This window comes from Pongo pygmaeus, chromosome 10 (assembly GCF_028885625.2).
Source record: "Pongo pygmaeus isolate AG05252 chromosome 10, NHGRI_mPonPyg2-v2.0_pri, whole genome shotgun sequence".
Classification (NCBI taxonomy): domain Eukaryota; kingdom Metazoa; phylum Chordata; class Mammalia; order Primates; family Hominidae; genus Pongo; species Pongo pygmaeus.
The window spans coordinates 107,826,726-107,845,224 of NC_072383.2; the positions used below are offsets into that span (position 1 = coordinate 107,826,726).

Below are 18,499 nucleotides of genomic sequence, written 5' to 3' on the forward strand. Positions count from 1 at the left end.
ATGTGTTGAGAACGACTTCATAGTATTTTTCTCCAAATAAGACTAATTTATCCCAATGATAAAAGTAATAGGATATAGAAACTTCAGAAAATAAAGGAGGTTGGAACAAAGAAAAAATAATTCCTAGTCCCACACTCTGATGACAAATTGCTTAACATTTTGATGTGTTTCCTTCTGGTCTTTTCAATGGTCATTTATTAAGTACCTGCTACTTGCCAGGCACCATTCGAAGTCTAGACAGCTGTGGGAAAGAGGAGGGGGTCACTGCCTTTGAGTAATTTTTAGTCTACTCTTAAAAAATAATGTTTTGGGTTGGGCGCAGTGGCTCACGCCTGTAATCCCAGCACTTTGGGAGGCTGAGGCAGGTGGATCATTTGAGGTCAGGAGTTTAAGACCAGCCTGGCCAACATGGTGAAACCCCATCTCTACTAAAAATACAAAAATTAACCAGGCGTGGTGGTGGGCACCTGTAGTCCCAGCTACTCGGGAGGCTGAGGCAGGAGAATCGCTTGAACCCGGGAGGTGGAGGCTGTAGTGAGCTGAGTTGGCGCCACTGCACTCCAGCCCTGGTGACAGAGCGAGACTCTGTCTCAAAAACAAAAACAAAAAAATAATGTTTTGTTATGTTTTTCTGATGATTAAAGTATACATAGGAAACTATGGAAAGGTAAGAATGAGGAGATAAAATTTTATTCATATGTAATTTTCCCACCATCAATGCCTGAAAGAACATTTGGGTGCATTTTCTTCAAGTATTTTTTATGCCGTTATATGTTTATGCCATAGGGGCTTTAAAGGAGCCTGAACCACTGACATTGGTGATGTGAACGTCTCTTCACTTCCCAGCATTGCTTTGGAATGACATTTTTTATATATATATATGTTATACTTTAAGTTCTAGGGTACATGTGCACAACGTGCAGGTTTGTTACATATGTATACATGTGCCATGTTGATATGGGATCTAATTAAACTAAAGAGCTTCTGCACAGCAAAAGAAACTGCCATCAGAGTGAAGAGGCAGCCTACAGAATGGGAGAAAATTTTTGCAGTCTACTCAATTGACAAAGGGCTAATATCCAGAATCTACAAAGAACTCAAACAAATTTACAAGAAAAACAACAACCCCATCAACAAGTGAATGACGTTCATGAAACCGAGGTCAAGGACCTTCCAGTGTAGGCAGGAAGCGTCTGTTCCTACCTGTGCCTATGCCTCATGCATAGAGGATACGAAAGAGTAGGAAAAGCTGCTCTTTAGAGTCACTCAGGCCTCAGCTCGAATGCCGGATCTGTCCCCTTGCTTCCTGCTGTCCCTAGCCAAGTTCCTTCACCTCTCTGGGCCTCAGTTTCCTGTTCTGTAAAAGAAGGATAATAACAGTACCTACCAAAAGTTGTTGGAAAAGTTTATGTATTCAGTGGGCGCTTAATAAGTGGAAACTCTTATGATTAAGAATGTCATTGTCTGTATCCTTTTGCCTTTGACCTCAAGAGCTATAAGGGAAGAAACATGACTAAACCAGAAGCAAATCCATCATCTCTTTTTTAGATAAATCCATCGTCTCTTTTTTACAGGCGTGAGCCACCATGCCTGGCTAATTTTTTTATTTATAGTGGAGACAGGGTTTCACTATGTTGGCCAGGCTGGTCTCGAACTCCTGGCCTCAGGTGATCCGCCTGCCTCAGCCTCCCGAAGTGTTTGGATTACAGGCGTGAGCCACCACACCCAGCTGTCTGTCTGTCTGTCTGCCTCTATATCTATATCTATGTCTATATCTCTCGATAGATAGATAGGTAGATAGATATCTATCTACCTATCTGTCTGTCTGTCTATCTATCTATCTATCTATCTATCTATCTATCGATCCAGAGAATGGAAAACTGAACAGCAGACCAGAGCTAATCTATCGATCCAGAGAATGGAAAACTGAACAGCAGACCAGAGCTAAATTTATCAATATGGATAAATCTCTCAAACAAAGAGGAGTAGAAAAAGTAATTTGCAGCCGGGCGTGGTGGCTCACGCCTGTAATCCCAGCACTTTGGGAGGCCATGGTGGGTGGATCACCTGAGGTCAGGAATTTGAGACTAGCCTGACCAACATGGAGAAACCCCGTCTCTACTAAAAATACAAAATTAGCTGGGTGTGGTGGTGCATCCCTGTAATTCCAGCTACTTGGGAGGTTGAGACAGGAGAATCACTGAATCCGGGAGGCAGAGGTTGTGGTGAGCTGAGATCGCGCCATTGCACTCCAGCCTGGGCAACAAGAGAAAAAAAAAAAAAAATAGAAAAAGTAATTTGCGGAAGGATGTGTACAGTGTGGTACCATTTATTTAAAGTTTGCAGTGCAAAATAATACTGTGTGTTTCCAATGTATGCACACAAGATGAAGGAAAATGAAAAAAAATCATGCATAGGACTGGGTAGGCACTGAATTCAAGGGAATGGTCACCTGTGGGTTGGAGTTAGGAGGAAGAATGAGCTGGGGCTTCAATAGCATCTTTCTTCTTTCTTTCAAAAACCTTAAACAACTATGGAAAAATCAAGATTTGACAGAGCCACTGGATGGGTGCCCATATTTAAATATGCTTTAAATATTTCATGATTCAAAAAGAGACAGTGAACTATAGAATTCACCCTGGAATCATGACAGATCATCTCTATCTGGGAAAGATAGTTCTTCCCTACTGATGACTTCACGTTTTTTCTCTTTCCTCTTCTCTCCTCAGGCTCTCTTTAAACTGTGGAGCTCCCCAGACAAGTATCCCAAAGACATCCTGACATACACTGAATTAGTGTTGGACTCTCAGGGCCAGCTGGTGGAGATGAACCGACTTCCTGGTGGAAATGAGGTAATAGCTCAGCAGAGCCTAGCCCCTGGCTGGAGTCACCCCCTTAAAAATATTTTTGGGCCAGGTGCAGTAGCTCACACCTGTAATCCCAGTGCTTTGGGAGGCCAAGGTGGGTAGATCACTTGAGGTCAGAAGTTCAAGACCAGCCTGGACTACATGGTGAGAACCTGTCTCTACATAAAATTTTAAAATTAGCTGTGTGTGGTGGGGCGCTCCTATAGTCCCAGCTACTCCAGAAACTGAGGCAGGAGTGATTGCTTAAGCCCCGAAGGTTGAGGCTGCAATGAGCTGTGATTGCACCACCGCACTCTGGCCTGGGCAACAGAGCAAGACCCTGTATCTAAAAAAAATAATAATAACTAAAATAAAATAGAAAGTTTTCCCCCAAAGAAACAAACTCATTTTCCTTGTGCATTCATCCCCTTTCCAGGTGGGCATGGTGGCCTTCAAAATGAGGTTTAAGACCCAGGAGTACCCGGAAGGACGGGACGTGATCGTCATCGGCAACGACATCACCTTTCGCATTGGATCTTTTGGCCCTGGGGAGGACCTTCTGTACCTGCGGGCATCCGAGATGGCCCGGGCAGAGGGCATTCCCAAAATCTACGTGGCAGCCAACAGTGGCGCCCGTATTGGCATGGCAGAGGAGATCAAACACATGTTCCACGTGGCTTGGGTGGACCCAGAAGACCCCCACAAAGTACGTCGTGAAGCTGGCGGGGCAGGGTGATTCTGCTCAGCTACTACTATATTTTCAGTGAGAGTGCTAGCACCTGCAAGAGGTGAAAGAAAATCTCACTTATGTGTAAAGCACAGATATACATGTAGTGTATAAACAGGCATACAGTATATCAGTGATATTAACATTTCACTGTGGCGGGGGGGGGGATGGTGATTAGAAAAAAAAAGATCTAAAAAGGCTCCTTAACGGGGATAATGAAAAAAGTCTATAAACCCTGAGCTGATATACACTGAGCGCTCCTGAATGCAGTGTGCACTGAGAATGCAGAGGTGATTGTGTCAACTCCCTGGCCTCATAGCGTTCTTAGAATTATGGCTCATACCTGTCATCCCAGCAACTCAGGAGGCTTGGGTGGGAGGATAGCTTGAAGCCAGGAATTCATGACCAACCTAGGTAACCTAGGCAGCATAGCCAGACTTCGTCTCTACTAATGAAAAAACTAGGTGAGCGTGATGGTGCATGCCTGTAGTCAGCCCCAGCTACTTGGGAAGTTGAAGTGGGAGGATCACTTGGAGCCCAGGAGTTCAAGGCTGCAGTGAGGCATGATCATCATACCACTGCACTCCAGACTGGGCTGAGTGAGACCCCCATCTCAAAAAAAAAAAAGAAAAATCTTTGGGGAGTTGTATAGATACCAGCTTGCCATAAAAGGCAAGATGAATGAGGGAAGCGCACACATTCTGTGATATGAAACGACAGGGGACAGTCATCCTTTCCATTCAGAGCATGCATTCTCCGGGGTGATGTTGCCCACTACCCCCAAGAAGACAGAAAAATGATTTTTGGGGTGGCAATAAAATATTTTTTAACATAGATACATATACAGAGTATGTAAACAGTGGTTAAACAGTGTATCTTGAAAATTAAAATTTCATGTTGGGGCGCTGGCAATAAGAAATACAAATGAGATAGTCCTTAGAGGAGAGCTTAGCTCAAAGCAGAACTTCAGTTTATGGCTGTTATTAATACGGTATTTACATGAGATGTGTTAATGTGTCATTGACATGTTGCTAACATGTTATTAACATCCATCCCTACGATGTTCACATTAAAAAAAAAAACAGTGGCTTTCAGTGCAGGGAACTGGATTCATAGCCTCACTAAAGTATTTTTTAAGGGATTTAAATACCTGTACCTGACTCCCCAAGACTACACCAGAATCAGCTCCCTGAACTCCGTCCACTGTAAACACATCGAGGAAGGAGGAGAATCCAGGTAAATAACTTATCAGGTAGCTCCTTAATTTTGCTCGTGGTTAATTTCAGCTGTCTTCTTTCCTTGGGATTTGTGGCGATATTTTCCAGTGGGGTGGTGGTGTTTGTATGATGGGAACCAATGCCTATTGGGGGCACTGATGCCTTAAACATTTGTTATACTCTCCAAGGTGAATCCATCCTTGTCATTCTAAAATGAGTGACTCCTTTCACAAAAAATAGCACATCCATGCAGGGAGAATGAGATTGGATTCTCGTGAATCTCCTAGGAGCCACAAGCTCACATTTTGTGACCAAACTGATGCAGCGGTGACTTGGCAAACTGGGAAGGTATGGGTGGGGCAGAGAGAGGTCTGTTCTTCGAGAGCATTCAAAGGCTACTATCTTTCCCAGGACAAGTTATGTTTTTCGTAGTGGGATTAACTGACTCAGGATTTCCTAGACTGGGTTTTTTGCAATGTTAGTGACAAGCTGGGGGGAAATTCCATAGTCAGATGAGTTTGGGAAACACTGGGTTAAATGAGATCTCAGAAATGTCTTTATTGCAGACCTTCTCAGTACCTGTAGCATGCTGTATTAGTCAGCGTTCTCCAGAGGGACAGGACTAGTACGATATATGTATATATGAAAGGGACTTTATTAAGGAGAATTGACTCACACGATCATAAGGTGAAGTCCCATGATCGGCCGTCTGCAAGCTGAGGAGCAAGAAAGCCAGTAGTGGCTCGGTCTGAGTCTAAAAGCCTCAGAAATAGGGAAGCCAATAGTGCAGCCTTCAGTGGCCAAAGGGCTGAGGGCCCCTGGCAAACCACTGGCGTAAGTCCAAGAGTCCAAAGGCCGAAGAACCTGGAGTCTGATGTTTGAGGGCAGGAAGCTTCCAGCATGTGAGAAAGATGAAAGCCAGAAGACTCAGCAAGCCAGCTTACTCCACCTTCTTTCGCCTGCTTTTTCTAGCCGCGCTGGCAGCTGGATGATTGGATGGTGCCCACCCACATTGAGGATGGGTCTTCCTCTCCCAGTCCACTGATTCAAATGTTAATCTCCTCTAGCAACACCCTCAAAGACACACCCAGAAACAGTACTTTGCATCCTAAAGTTGACACTTAATATTAACCATCACACATGCTAAAGTACATTGTGAATCTCTAACAGAGGCTGGCGGGACAGTGTTTCTTATTATGTGGCCCTGGAATCTTTGATTGATTGATTGTGAACGGTCTTCCTCTGTGTACCCCCATCTCTCTGTAGACCATTGGAGGAATATGGGCTGACGGTGATATTTCACTGAGACAGCCTCTGAACAGGCAGACATCTTTGGTTGTATAAACCAAAAAATATCTGAGACAGGTCTCAATCAATTGAGAAGTTTATTTTGCCAAGGTTAGGGACACATCCAGAAGCAAAAAACACGGAATCATAGAAACCGTCTGTGGCATGTGCCTTTCTTCAAAGATGATTTGGAGGCCTTCAGTATTTAAAGGAGAAAAGCAGGCTGGAGGGGAAAGAGGGAAGTTCTGGTACTCACATGTTGCAGGAGAAAAGGCGCAGGCAGGGGAAGTCAGTTATGTATTCTTCCTGCGCTCAGTAAGTCAGCACTTTCTATAAGATAAGGTGGACATAGAGGAACTACCTGTGGAGATATTTCAGCTTTTATCTGTATCTATCTGCTTACAAAAGAAACAAAAGGAAAGGCAGCTTGCACAACTCAGCTTCAGCTTAAATTGTTCCTTTTGGTATTGTGAATCGTGGTCCTAGTTTTTATTTTCCTTTCACAGATGGGAGCAGTGTGATGATTTATTTATTTATTTGAGACAGAATCTCACTCTGTCACCCAGGCTGGAGTGCAGTGGTGCAATCTCGGCTCACTGCAACCTCCACTTCCCAGGTTCAAGCGATTCTTCTGCCTCAGCTTCCCGAGTAGCTGGGATTACAGGCGTGCACCACCACGCCCAGCTAACTTTTGTATTTTTAGTAGAGATGGGGTTTCGCCATATTGGCCAGGCTGGTCTCAAACTCCTGACCTCAAGCAATCTGCCCGCCTCGTCCTCCCAAACTGCTGGGATTACAGAGCAGGGTGATGATTGTTGATGCTGCACTTGCCCTTTTAGAAATCTTAGCACTCATTGTGAGGGTCCTAGATGCCAATTTCATTTTGCCTCTGGATGCTTTGTCTGCTTCCAATCTCTCACCTTGCTGCCCAGTCAGTCCCTTCTTGGGAAATGCATCCACCTTGGATTTTTTGGGGCTAGAGCCCAGCCTTTAACCTGTGCTTACTTTTGAAGATACATGATCACGGATATCATCGGGAAGGATGATGGCTTGGGCGTGGAGAATCTGAGGGGCTCAGGCATGATTGCTGGGGAGTCCTCTCTGGCTTACGAAGAGATCGTCACCATTAGCTTGGTGAGTCTTCTTCTATTTTCTCTTACTTTTCAACTTTCCATTATAGAAACTTTAAAATTGTCACAAAATTAGAGAGAATCAATAATAAGCCCCATGTGCCCGTCACATACCTCCTATAGTTACCACATGCCACCCCACTGCTATTTCCTCCATCTCACCCCCATCCCCTGCACGCCGTTTTAGAGTATTTTAAAGCCAGCCCCCATCATGTCTTTTCATCCATAAATACCTAAGGGTGGATCTCTAACAGATAATGACTCCCACTCTCTTCCCCCGCTTTTTAAAAACATAACTGAAATACTAATATTACACCCAGCAGAATCAGCAATATCATTGAAACCCAGTGTTGTTTAACAGTTATCTCAAAATACCCTTTTCTAGTGGTTTGTTTGAATCAGGGTCCAATCTCATCTTATTTTCAAGGTACTGAATGTTTAGAAGAACTTTTATCTGACTTTAACTGGCATATAAGGAGTAGTCCCCATCCCATCCCCATGGCCTTTCCAAAAATGTTTTCTGTTTCTCATAGTAGTACTACTGTAGTAGGGGTACTAGTACTAGTAGTAATTCTAGTACTAGCAGTGGCAGTAGTAGTAGTGGTGGTGTTTGTGGTGGTGAATCTGTATGGGTCTAAGGCAGAGTGAGAGACCGAGGCAAGTTTCTCAGCAGGAGTGAAAGTTTATTAAAAAGTTTTAAAGCAAGAACGAAATGAAGTACACTTGGAAGAGGGCCAAGCAAGGCAACCTGAGAGATCCAAGTGCCTCATCCAACCCTTTTGGGGTTTTATGCATTGGCATGATTCCAGGGTTTGTGTTTCTTCTCCCCTGATTCTTCCCTTGGGGTGGGCTGTCTGCATGCACGTGGTCTGCCAGCACTTAGGAGGGGCCGCATGCACAGTGTGTTTACTGAAGTTGTGTGCATGCTCACTTGAGGCTTTCCTCCTTTACCAGTCTAGTGTTCCTAGAAGAAGGTCATGGTACCAGATAAACTCTGCCATCTTACCTCTTAGCGTGCATGCTTGAGCCCACCCGCCCAGCTCCTGAGATCTTATTGGGAAGCTGCTTATCACTAGCTTCAGGTGTTTTCTATCTATCAGGAGACTGCCTTTCCCTGGAGCCAGCTGTGACCAATAATCATCTTAGAGAGACACTTTAGCAACTGCCTAACTATCACCTGATGGTTGCCTTCCTCTCCTTCCCTGCTCATGTCTGCTTAACTACCTACTGTAACAGCAGTAGCAGCAGGAATAATAGTACTCTTTAATGATAAACTGCCTTGGAAGGCCTTATTTTTACATGCAATGTTGAATCTTCAGTTTCCAAGTGGAAAATGTTGGTCATAAGCATCTTCCTTGGGCTTGTTTTCTAGATTATATGTATAGTCTTTTTATTTTGAAGTCATCTAGGACCCACCATAAGTTATAAGATACTACAGAGAATTTCCAAGTACGCTTCACCCAGCTTCCCCTATGGTACTTACATAACCATAGTACATTATCAAAACCAGGAAATTGACATTGGCATAATATTGTTAACTCAGTACAGACCTTATTTTGAATTTCACCAGTTTTTACATGCACTCCTAGGTGTCCTTTTGGTTGTTAAGAGGCTGCAATGGCCCATGAATGCCCAAGCTCAGAAGAGCTGCACACAAGCCTCTTAAGATCTGAAACATTCAGTGTCTGCTGCTTGTCTTTACGGCAATCTTTGTTAACCATGTCATTTCCAGATAGGAATCCAAGCTCAATAAAGTGGCCCGAAGAATAGGCTTTTGCCTCTACTGTGGTTTGGCTCCAAATCGGGTTGCCATTGGTCAAAACATAACTTCCATTTGGTCCCAGCAGGTTCCTGGACTCTTCCCTGCTGTGGGGGGTGGGTCCCTCGCCACTCTCCAGAATTCAGAAGGGGTCCTCTCTCCACAGGTGACCTGCCGAGCCATTGGGATTGGGGCCTACTTGGTGAGGCTGGGCCAGCGAGTGATCCAGGTGGAGAACTCCCACATCATCCTTACAGGAGCAAGTGCTCTCAACAAGGTGACCAAAAAGGGGCCTGTGCAGAGTGGATCCTTGGGGGCCAGGAGTCATTTTAACATTCCCATTGGTCTCTGGTGGGGGATTTTTCTCAATATGAAACTGGTTTCATTCCTACTGATACAGGAGCTCTTTTTTTCCAATTTGCAGCTATCTGGGCTCCTTGTGAGCAAAAAAAAAAAAAAATTAGTTTTAGGCTATTCTGGTGGATCTAACTCCCTGTATTACTGACATTTTAAAACAAATTATTAAAGTGCCATTACACATTGCAGAAAATTAGAAAAGGAACCCCCCAAAAAAGTAATTTTGCAGCTTCTATCATTCTGGTATAGTTCCCTCTCATCTTCTGTCTTTATGTTGTTAATTTATAGTGAATACGCAGTTTTGTATTCTACTTTTTTCACTGTATTAAAACATTTTCCTTGTTGAAAAGTCTCTATACTTAATGTCTGCTCAAATCCCAGCCAAAGTCTCAAAGCCTGGTTCTTGAACCAACAGCATCAGCATCAGCTGGGAACTTGTTAGAAATGCACATCCTCAAGCCCTGCTGCAGACCTGCTGAATCAGAAACACTAGCTAGGGTTTTGCTTTTGAGATGGTCAAGGTAGAAGTCAGCTGCATCACCAGTTCTCAAATTGGCCCGCATATTGGAATTATCTAGAAACTAAAAAACAAACAAAACACAAAAACTAATTCCTTGAAGATTCTGATATAATTGGTCTGGATGTAGCCTGAGCATCAGGTTTTGTGAAATCTCCCGGGTGATTCTAATGTGTAGCCAGGATTGAGAAGCACTGAGATGATTTCCAAACAGGTGGTACAGCCCTGCACCGCGCAGGACATTGCTAACCATGTTGTGTCAAAGCAGGTCCTGGGAAGAGAGGTCTACACATCCAACAACCAGCTGGGTGGCGTTCAGATCATGCATTACAATGGTGTCTCCCACATCACCGTGCCAGATGACTTTGAGGGGGTTTATACCATCCTGGAGTGGCTGTCCTATATGCCAAAGGTGCAGTACTCCCCCTGCAGCTTAGAACCTGGAAGACTCTATTATCAAGCTTATTGGCTAATTGTGTCCCTGTCACCTCCTGGGTGGTGTGGGAGACTGAGGAGCAGGAAGCACTGCACATGTAGCTGGGGTTGATTTTTCTTACTCCTTCTTCCTTCTCTGACGCCCAGCCCTGTACTAGCTGTCCTTTGCTCTTTTGGTGGCACTAATGCCATTGTAATGATGCTATCTGTTAATCCTTTAGAAAGAGGTAGTATTGCCTCTTGACAAGAGGCAGCATTGGATAATACTGAGTCTTCAAGCTTTACAGTCAGGCTGGATTTGATTCCTGCCTTCCTCCTCAGTAGCTGTAAGACACTGGGAGAGTCCCTAAGTTTTTCTGAGCCTGTTTCCTCATCTGTGAAATGAGAATAATAATAGCACCTAACTCATGGTGTTATCATGATGATTAAGTGAAGTGATATTTAAAGCACAGCATTTGGTAGGTCCTCACCAAAGTAAGAAGGGGACAATTGTGGGCACAGTTCTTGGTTAACTGTAACATTCCTTACAAATGAGTGAGGTTGTCATTCTTCATTATAACCATTTCTGAGAGGTTGGGTTTACAGAGTTCAGGTCATTCCAGATCTTCTGCCAAGAACCCCAAGTCACAAATGTCAGTTTGTATTCCCAAGTGCCCCTTTTCCCCATCTGCATGCCATCTGTTACCATTCTCTGCAACCAATCTCTTTTTCTTTCTTTTAAGATGTTTTTCCTCCTATCTGACCATATATAGCAGTAGCAACCCTTTCTTGTGTTTCTGTAACTTCCCAGCATCAGTGACGCCATCTGAACCAGGAAGCACACTCAGGAGTTCATAAACTAGATTTCAGAAGAATCCATGAGATGGCCAGTCCTTATCTGGCATTTTCCAATCAGAGCAGTGGCTTCAGGAGCCCTAGGGAGGGGATATTGCTGCATAACCAGGCATAATCATAGTCAGAGGAGCAAAGTGCTGATCAGAGGTATTATTGACAAGCACCACAGACTGAGTCAGAGACTTGGCTTTCTTTTTTAGGATAATCACAGCCCTGTCCCTATCATCACACCAACTGACCCCATTGACAGAGAAATTGAATTCCTCCCATCCAGAGCTCCCTACGACCCCCGGTGGATGCTTGCAGGAAGGCCTCACCCAAGTAAGTTCTAAAGTATTTTGCCTAGGACCTGGTCTTGGGTTTCTTTCTAGGGCTTGAGACAAAGGAGCACTTAGGTAGAAGGCTTGATATTCGTTCTCATATCCCAGAGAGGTACACCTGAAATCAAATGCAGGGAGAGTAGAGAAATGGAGATTTTACTCTAGGCTTTTCCTGAGCCATTGACCAAGAAGGGGTGGAAACAGCCTCCAGTTTCTTGAGCTAATAGATGGAGGTGGGGTGCAATGGTGGTCCAGGTCTCCCTCCCCTGATACTCCATGCTCCATGGTCTCTAACTGCCCCACTGTCTCATCAGTAGAAAATTCAGTGCTGAAACATCAGAGTTTCAAAGAGAAGACTGCATCTTTCTCTCTTTCTTTCTCTCTTACAAAGGAACTCTGTGAGTTTACACAGGATAGGCAATTTGGTCTCCTCTTCTTCTTTTTTTTTTTTTTTTGAGACAGTGTTGCTCTTTCGCCCAGGCTGGAGTGCAGTGGCACGATCTTGGCTTACTGCAATCTCTGCCTCCTGGGTTCAAGTGATTCTCCTGCCTCAGTCTACCAAGTAGCTAGGATTACAGGTGCCTGCCACCACACCCAGCTAATTTTTGTATTTTTAGTAGAGGCAGAGTTTCATCATGTTGGCCAGGCTGGTCTTGAACACCTGACCTCAAGTGATCTGCCTGCCTCAGCCTCCCAAAGTGCTGGAATTACAGACATGAGCCACCATGCCTGGCCAATTTTACCTCTTCTATACCTACACACACACACATACACACGCATGTGGACACGTGAACACACATGCACATGCACACACATTTTGCACATACACATTCTCTCTTTCTCTGAAAGGGATGAGTTTCTCTCTTGGAGGTATATTATTTCATTCTGAGCAACCAGAACACAACAGGAAAGTTGAGCTGCTCCCGTCACTATATCCCAAATCTAGAATTTCACATGCTGCTACCTTTAGACTTGGCTGCTCCTCGGCTGTGCAATGCAGGAGAGGTGACCCTCAGGAGCGTGCTAGACTCCAGCCAGTGCAAGGAGCCCTGTGGCTTCCTTCTCTCACTTTTCATTTCTCTTGGGCTTTCTGGCCTGTAAACACTGAGGGGGCTGCTTATCTCAATTAAAAAATGTTCGGCTTCTCACTGTCAGGCCAGTCCTCAGCAGATGCTGAAGTTGGGCTGTTGCATGCCTGGGTGCCGGGCCTCCCATGCCTGAGATGCCTGTTACTCTGGCTGCGCCCTCCCGGTCAGAGCCACAGCCATTTACGCTGTTGCATGGATTTAAGTCATCATTTCTTCCCCACCGATGGCTGTCATTGACATCATCATATTCTCTCTCTGTCTCTCTGGGAAATTGAAACTTTTTTCCCAATTAAATGGTTATGAAGCTGCAGCCAGCAGCTAGCAGGTGAGGGATGAGTTTTTTGGGAAAGGTGGTCCCTTCCTGAAATCCCACCTTCTGGAGGTGTCTGTCCACTCTCTGCGTCTTAGGAAGAGAAGGCAGAGACTGTGATTAGAATCTATGTGTTTGGAGTTGGCTGGCTGTTGATGGTAGTCACATATTCCATACAGACTGAATTCTTGACTTGGTATATTTATTGCAGCCCTGTTTGTCTTTTGAGGCATTTTGGGAAGGGGGGAAGGGGGGAAGGGGTTGGGACCTGTGTGGTTTTAGGTAGAAAGGGGTATCTGGGCTATGAGGTTAAAGCTAGGCTGTCCTTAGGGAGATTTTGCACAGCCAGGTGTGTCCTGGGGGCCCCCAGCCACCTGGCCCTCCAGCCTGGGCTTCTGCCCTTCTGCCCACAGCTCTGAAGGGAACGTGGCAGAGCGGATTCTTTGACCACGGCAGTTTCAAGGAAATCATGGCACCCTGGGCACAGACCGTGGTAACAGGACGAGCAAGGTAATCATGAAGACGGGAGCAGGCTACCCATGTCTGGCTCACCAGGCATTGGGGCCCCCAGGTGTGAGGCCAGGGACCTCCAGCGGCAATTTTCTTCTTGGCCTCAGGATTTTCTAAAAGAAAAAACCAATTTGGGGAATGGTTTCTGGAGTGTCTGTGTGTACCCTTAGAAGGTATCTCAGCCAACCTCCTGAGGCCTGGGACCCCTGCCTGTAGTCAGTCCCCAGGCCACGAGGGCTAACAACCCCTTTGGGCATCAGAAGGTGGCCTTGGGTGCTCTCCCCAGAAAACTTCACAGACATTGGCACTCTGAATTCCACCTTAGGAGAGCCATGGACAGGAGCCCTGTTGTATGCCACTGTTGGTGGGAGGCTGAAATGCTTGCATGCTTTCCAAGCTGGGCAGCTCACCCTTCAGCCGTGTAGCCTTCATCTCTTTGGACAGCTCCACCTGCCTGAAAGTTCCTCCTTATAATGAGCCCCAAGCTGCCTCATCATCATTTACCACTCAGATTCCTGGCACGATGTCACAGCTATAAGTCCAGGCTCTGCATTAGACCTGAGGCCAAGCCCCATCTCCATCACCCTCTCTGGTCCTTCACATCTGTAAAATAGGGATAATAATTCTACCCCAAAGGATTATTGTGATGATTAGATGCAATAACGTGTGAAATACTTAAAATCGACATACTCCATAAGTGGGAATGGCTGCTATCATTTACATCTTGGGCAATGAATACTAAAGTGCAGCCAGGGCCAGGCGTGGCAGCTCATACCTGTAATCCCAGCACTTTGGTAGGCCAAGGCGGGTGGATCACCTGAGGTCAGGAGTTCGAGACCAGCCTGGCCAACATGGTGAAACCCTGTCTCTACTGAAAATACAAAAATTAGCTGGGTGTGGTGGCAGGCACCTGTAATCCCAGCTACTCGGGAGGCTGAAGCAGCAGAATTGCTTGAACCCAGGAGGCGGAGGTTGCAGTGAGCCGAGATTGCACCATTGCACTCCAGCCTGGGTGACAGAGTGAGACTCCATCTTCAAAATAAATAAAATAAAATAAAATAAATTATATTTTTAAAAGCAAAAAATAAAAAAAACCCACTCCCTTCCATGTGAAAACGCTTTGATTGGAAGACTGCTCTCCCCCACCCCTGCCTCGTAGGGTAAACGAGAACCATGTAGTGATGCACAGTTCAGTAGCAAGTAACTGATGTCATGGCATCTCCTGAGCTGAGTCTCTGTCCAGTTCAATATCCCTCCGCCCTTTCCAAGTGCAACTTGATGTCTAAACCAGTGTAGTAGCTGCTGGCCACATGTGATGCTTTAGTTTCATTATTATTATTATTATTTTGAGACAGGATCTTGCTCTGTCACCCAGGCTGGAGTGCAGAGGCGTGATCACTGCTCCTTGCAGCCTTGACCTCCTGGGCTCAAGCAATCCTCCCACCTCAGCCTCCCAAGTAGCTGGGACTAGAGGTGTGCGCCACCACACCTAGCCAGTTTTTTTATTTTTTGCAGATACAGGGTCTCACTATGCTGTCCAGGCTGGTCTCAAACTCCTGGACTCAAGCAATCCTCTTGCCTCAGACTCCCAAAGTGCTGGGATTACAGGCATGAGCCACCATGCCCGGCTCCTTCAGTTTAAATTGAACTAAGTCAAAGTGACAGAGGATGACCTGTTCCATTCCTCACACTTGCCACGTTCCACGTGCAGCCCACAGCTCCTGTATTGGACAGTGCAGATGGAGAACGTGGCCCTCATCACGGAAAGTTCTAGTGGCTCATGCTGCTCCAGGCCCTATACCATCCCAGCCCTCCTCTGATGGTTCTTGCCTCAAAAAGGGCACCAACAGGTCTGCTACCTTTCGAGGCTCTTACCATTTTGGGGCTTTTTCTTTGCCTTCCAATAAAATAATCCGCCAGATTAAAAAGAGCATTCTCCTCCACATGCCCTCACCCACACACCCAGAGGTCCCCAAATGCGCCTGGGGTGCTGCCCAGGGCCTGGCTCACTGGTGCTCATTTTCCAGGCTTGGGGGGATTCCCGTGGGAGTGATTGCTGTGGAGACACGGACTGTGGAGGTGGCAGTCCCTGCAGACCCTGCCAACCTGGATTCTGAGGCCAAGGTGAGGGGGCCGGGAGCTGTGGCTGCTGGTTCAGCCAGCGGTACTGTCTTGAGAGTGGGTCCTGGGTGTGGGGGTCCCATCCCTGCCCTGCCAACTCAGGTGGAGAAGCAGGGGACCCAGTGCAGTCCCTGGCCCTGGGGGGCTCAGTGCCTGTTTCTCTGACACTTTCTCTGTGGGTTGCATAAATGGCTGCACCATCTTGCTTCTTCCTCAGCAGATGATAAAGGTCCCTAGAAACCCCTCCCGCCTCCTGCCCTGCCTCTGTTGCTGTTTCTGCACTAGGCCAGGGCACAGATTGAGAAGAGCTCAGGAGTCAAGAGGGCTGGGTTCCAGGGCTGGCTTTCCCCCAACTCAGTGTGACCTTAATGAGCTCTGCACCCATCGGAGCCTGTAAACAAGGGCAATGGGAACCTTGTTGGGCTGCAATGAGAGGGTCAAGCCTGGTCCTGAGCGGAGGAGATGGGGCGTCCATCCTTCTGAGCCCTGGCTCTGGTGCTGGGGCCAGCACAGATCAGACCGCCTGCCATCCAGGGCGAGGCTTTGGCAGCCGTCCCTGTGTCCTGGGCTGCAGTTGTGCAGAGGCATCTGATCCCCGCAGCTCTGTGTTCCAGATAATTCAGCAGGCAGGACAGGTGTGGTTCCCAGACTCAGCCTACAAAACCGCCCAGGCCATCAAGGACTTCAACCGGGAGAAGTTGCCCCTGATGATCTTTGCCAACTGGAGGGGGTTCTCTGGTGGCATGAAAGGTAAGCCCCTCCCTGCCTGTGGTTACCCCAAAGCCTTGGGGTCAGCCTGGGGTCAGCACCCAGGACAGCACCCTCTGGGTGGTGATGCTAATATCCTAGTCTGTGCCCATCATCATCTTAGCTGTGTCTCCCAACAACCCTGAGGAGAAAAGACTGTTCAGGTGCCCCACCACCCCATTTTAAAGATGAGGAACTGCTGGGCACAGTGGCAGACACCTGTAATCCTGGTGCTTTGGGAGGCCAAGGCAGAAGGATCATTTGAGGCCAGGAGTTTGAGACCAGCCTGGGCAGTATAGCAAGACCCTGTCTCTACAAAAAAACAAAATAAATGTTTAAAAAATTAGCTGGGCGTGGTGGCGCATGCCTATTGTCCCAGCTATTTGGGAGGCTGAGGTGGGAGGATTGCTTGAGCCCAGGAGGTTGAGGCTGTACTCCAGCCTGGGCAACAGAGTGAGACCCCCATCTCAAAAAAAAAAAAAAAAAAAACAATGAGGAACTGAGAGTTGGAGGCAAAGTGTCACTTTCTAGAGGTCACACCATGAGGTGCAGGTCAGGGAGGGGCAGCCCCAGGAGCTGCTGGGTGACCTGGGCAGGCACCTCCCCATTTGGCAAGGTGAGGAGGATGTTTGTCCACCCTTCCCTCTACAGAAAGCTGCTCTGAGCTTCATGTGACCTTACAATTGTGTGAGGGCTTTTTAAGTCACCAAGCATGTTTTGGGAGAGAGTGGCTGTTGGATCACTGGGGTGTTGAGGACAGAGCTGGATGGAAGGCAGACAGACCTGCTGTGAGTCCTTGTTAGCTAGGTGACATCACCGAGCCTCAGTTTCCCTCCTTTGTAAAAGGGGGTTAAGAACAGGACCAACCTCAGAGGGCCAAGGTAAGGGTCTGATGAGCCAATTGCTGGCATGCAGTGTGATTGTCAGTGCTGTTACTATTGCATTCTTGTTTTCATGTAGGGTACCTGGGGACCTGGATGTGTCTTGGTGGAAGATAAGGGCCATGTTGCCCGTGCACATTGGGGAAGGATCAGTGTGACTGTTACCGAGGGTTTTCTTTGCTGGAAATGGTGGGACAGGGCAGGGACAGTCACGGGTGAGGGCATCTCAATTCCAGTTGGAAAGAATCCTAGAGATTGGTTTCTCCCTGTGCCTTCACAGATGAGGCCACTGAGGCCCACGCTGGGTGAATGACCTGTTCGAGGTCACACAGCCACTTAGAGAGCAATCAGTGCTCCCGAATCCCAGCCCAGTGCTCTCCAACCCTCCCAGCTGGGCTCACTCTCTCAGGACCCCCAGGACAACTAGGGCAGTGGGTTTCATGTGTGGATGAGGGAGGGCCCTGAACTGGGAGGCTGCTTTGCTTTTCAGACATGTATGACCAGGTGCTGAAGTTTGGAGCCTACATCGTGGACGGCCTTAGACAATACAAACAGCCCATCCTGATCTATATCCCACCCTACGCGGAGCTCCGGGGAGGCTCCTGGGTGGTCATAGACGCCACCATCAACCCGCTGTGCATAGAAATGTATGCGGACAAAGAGAGCAGGTGGGTGTGTTGCCCTTAGCCTGGCTTAGCCTTTTCTTGTTCTCCCAGCCTTGAGAGCCCATGACCTTGGGGGATCATGGAGGGATGCAGTGGCTGGAACCTGTAGGTGGTGGAGAAATGTTGTCTCTTCTTTCATGGTTTATACTCCTCCTTCCCAAGGAAGTTTGCAATAAAAAAATAAAAAGGAAAGACCGAAAGCACTTGAGCTTCCTGGCAGCCAGGATGAAAAGGGAAATATGATGAGCCATGGATCTCTCATTAGACTCTGAGCTTCTCCCAAAGCTATGAGTTCCTATAGGAAATGTTTTATTCAGTTTTATATCCCAGGGTCTAGCACAGTGCCTTACTCCTGGTAGGTGGTCAGAAAATACTGGCTAAACAAATGACTGAATGAATACTTGCCTGAGAGGATACTGGTTCTTCGCAGGAGAGGTAACCTCCTTGGCACTTTCCTTAGGAGGAATTTATTCCAGAGATTTTTACAGAAAGGATGATGACAATAATGTTCACAGCACAGTGACTGATGACTTTGAAGTGAAAACTACATGCTACACAGGATGTAAAGGCCTCAAGAGTCATTCTGCTCCAAATATAGGCACAGCATTCCTGTGTTCACTCCCTCATTCATTTGTCAATTCAGTGAATATCCATTGATTACCTCACTGTATGCCAGCCATTCTGCTAGACATTATGATATGGTGGCAAATGGGCCAAGCTTGTCCTGCATTCAGGGCACTTAGACCCT

At 46.7% G+C, this 18,499-nt stretch overlaps 1 protein-coding gene across 4 annotated transcripts in view; it reads left to right on the top strand.

Moving 5' to 3' along the window:
* The window catches only part of ACACB (acetyl-CoA carboxylase beta), a 155,637-nt gene that overhangs the window by 130,308 nt on the left and 6,830 nt on the right, over positions 1-18,499 (top strand). For all 4 annotated transcript variants that reach the window (XM_054445373.1, XM_054445372.2, XM_054445374.2 and 1 more), the window contains 11 exons: positions 2,730-2,852; positions 3,283-3,552; positions 4,712-4,809; positions 7,091-7,211; positions 9,133-9,243; positions 10,109-10,252; positions 11,310-11,430; positions 13,241-13,337; positions 15,365-15,461; positions 16,073-16,208; positions 17,577-17,754. In XM_054445373.1, the coding sequence (XP_054301348.1) occupies positions 2,730-2,852; positions 3,283-3,552; positions 4,712-4,809; positions 7,091-7,211; positions 9,133-9,243; positions 10,109-10,252; positions 11,310-11,430; positions 13,241-13,337; positions 15,365-15,461; positions 16,073-16,208; positions 17,577-17,754 (1,496 nt within the window). The remainder of the gene's footprint in view (positions 1-2,729; positions 2,853-3,282; positions 3,553-4,711; positions 4,810-7,090; positions 7,212-9,132; positions 9,244-10,108; positions 10,253-11,309; positions 11,431-13,240; positions 13,338-15,364; positions 15,462-16,072; positions 16,209-17,576; positions 17,755-18,499) is intronic.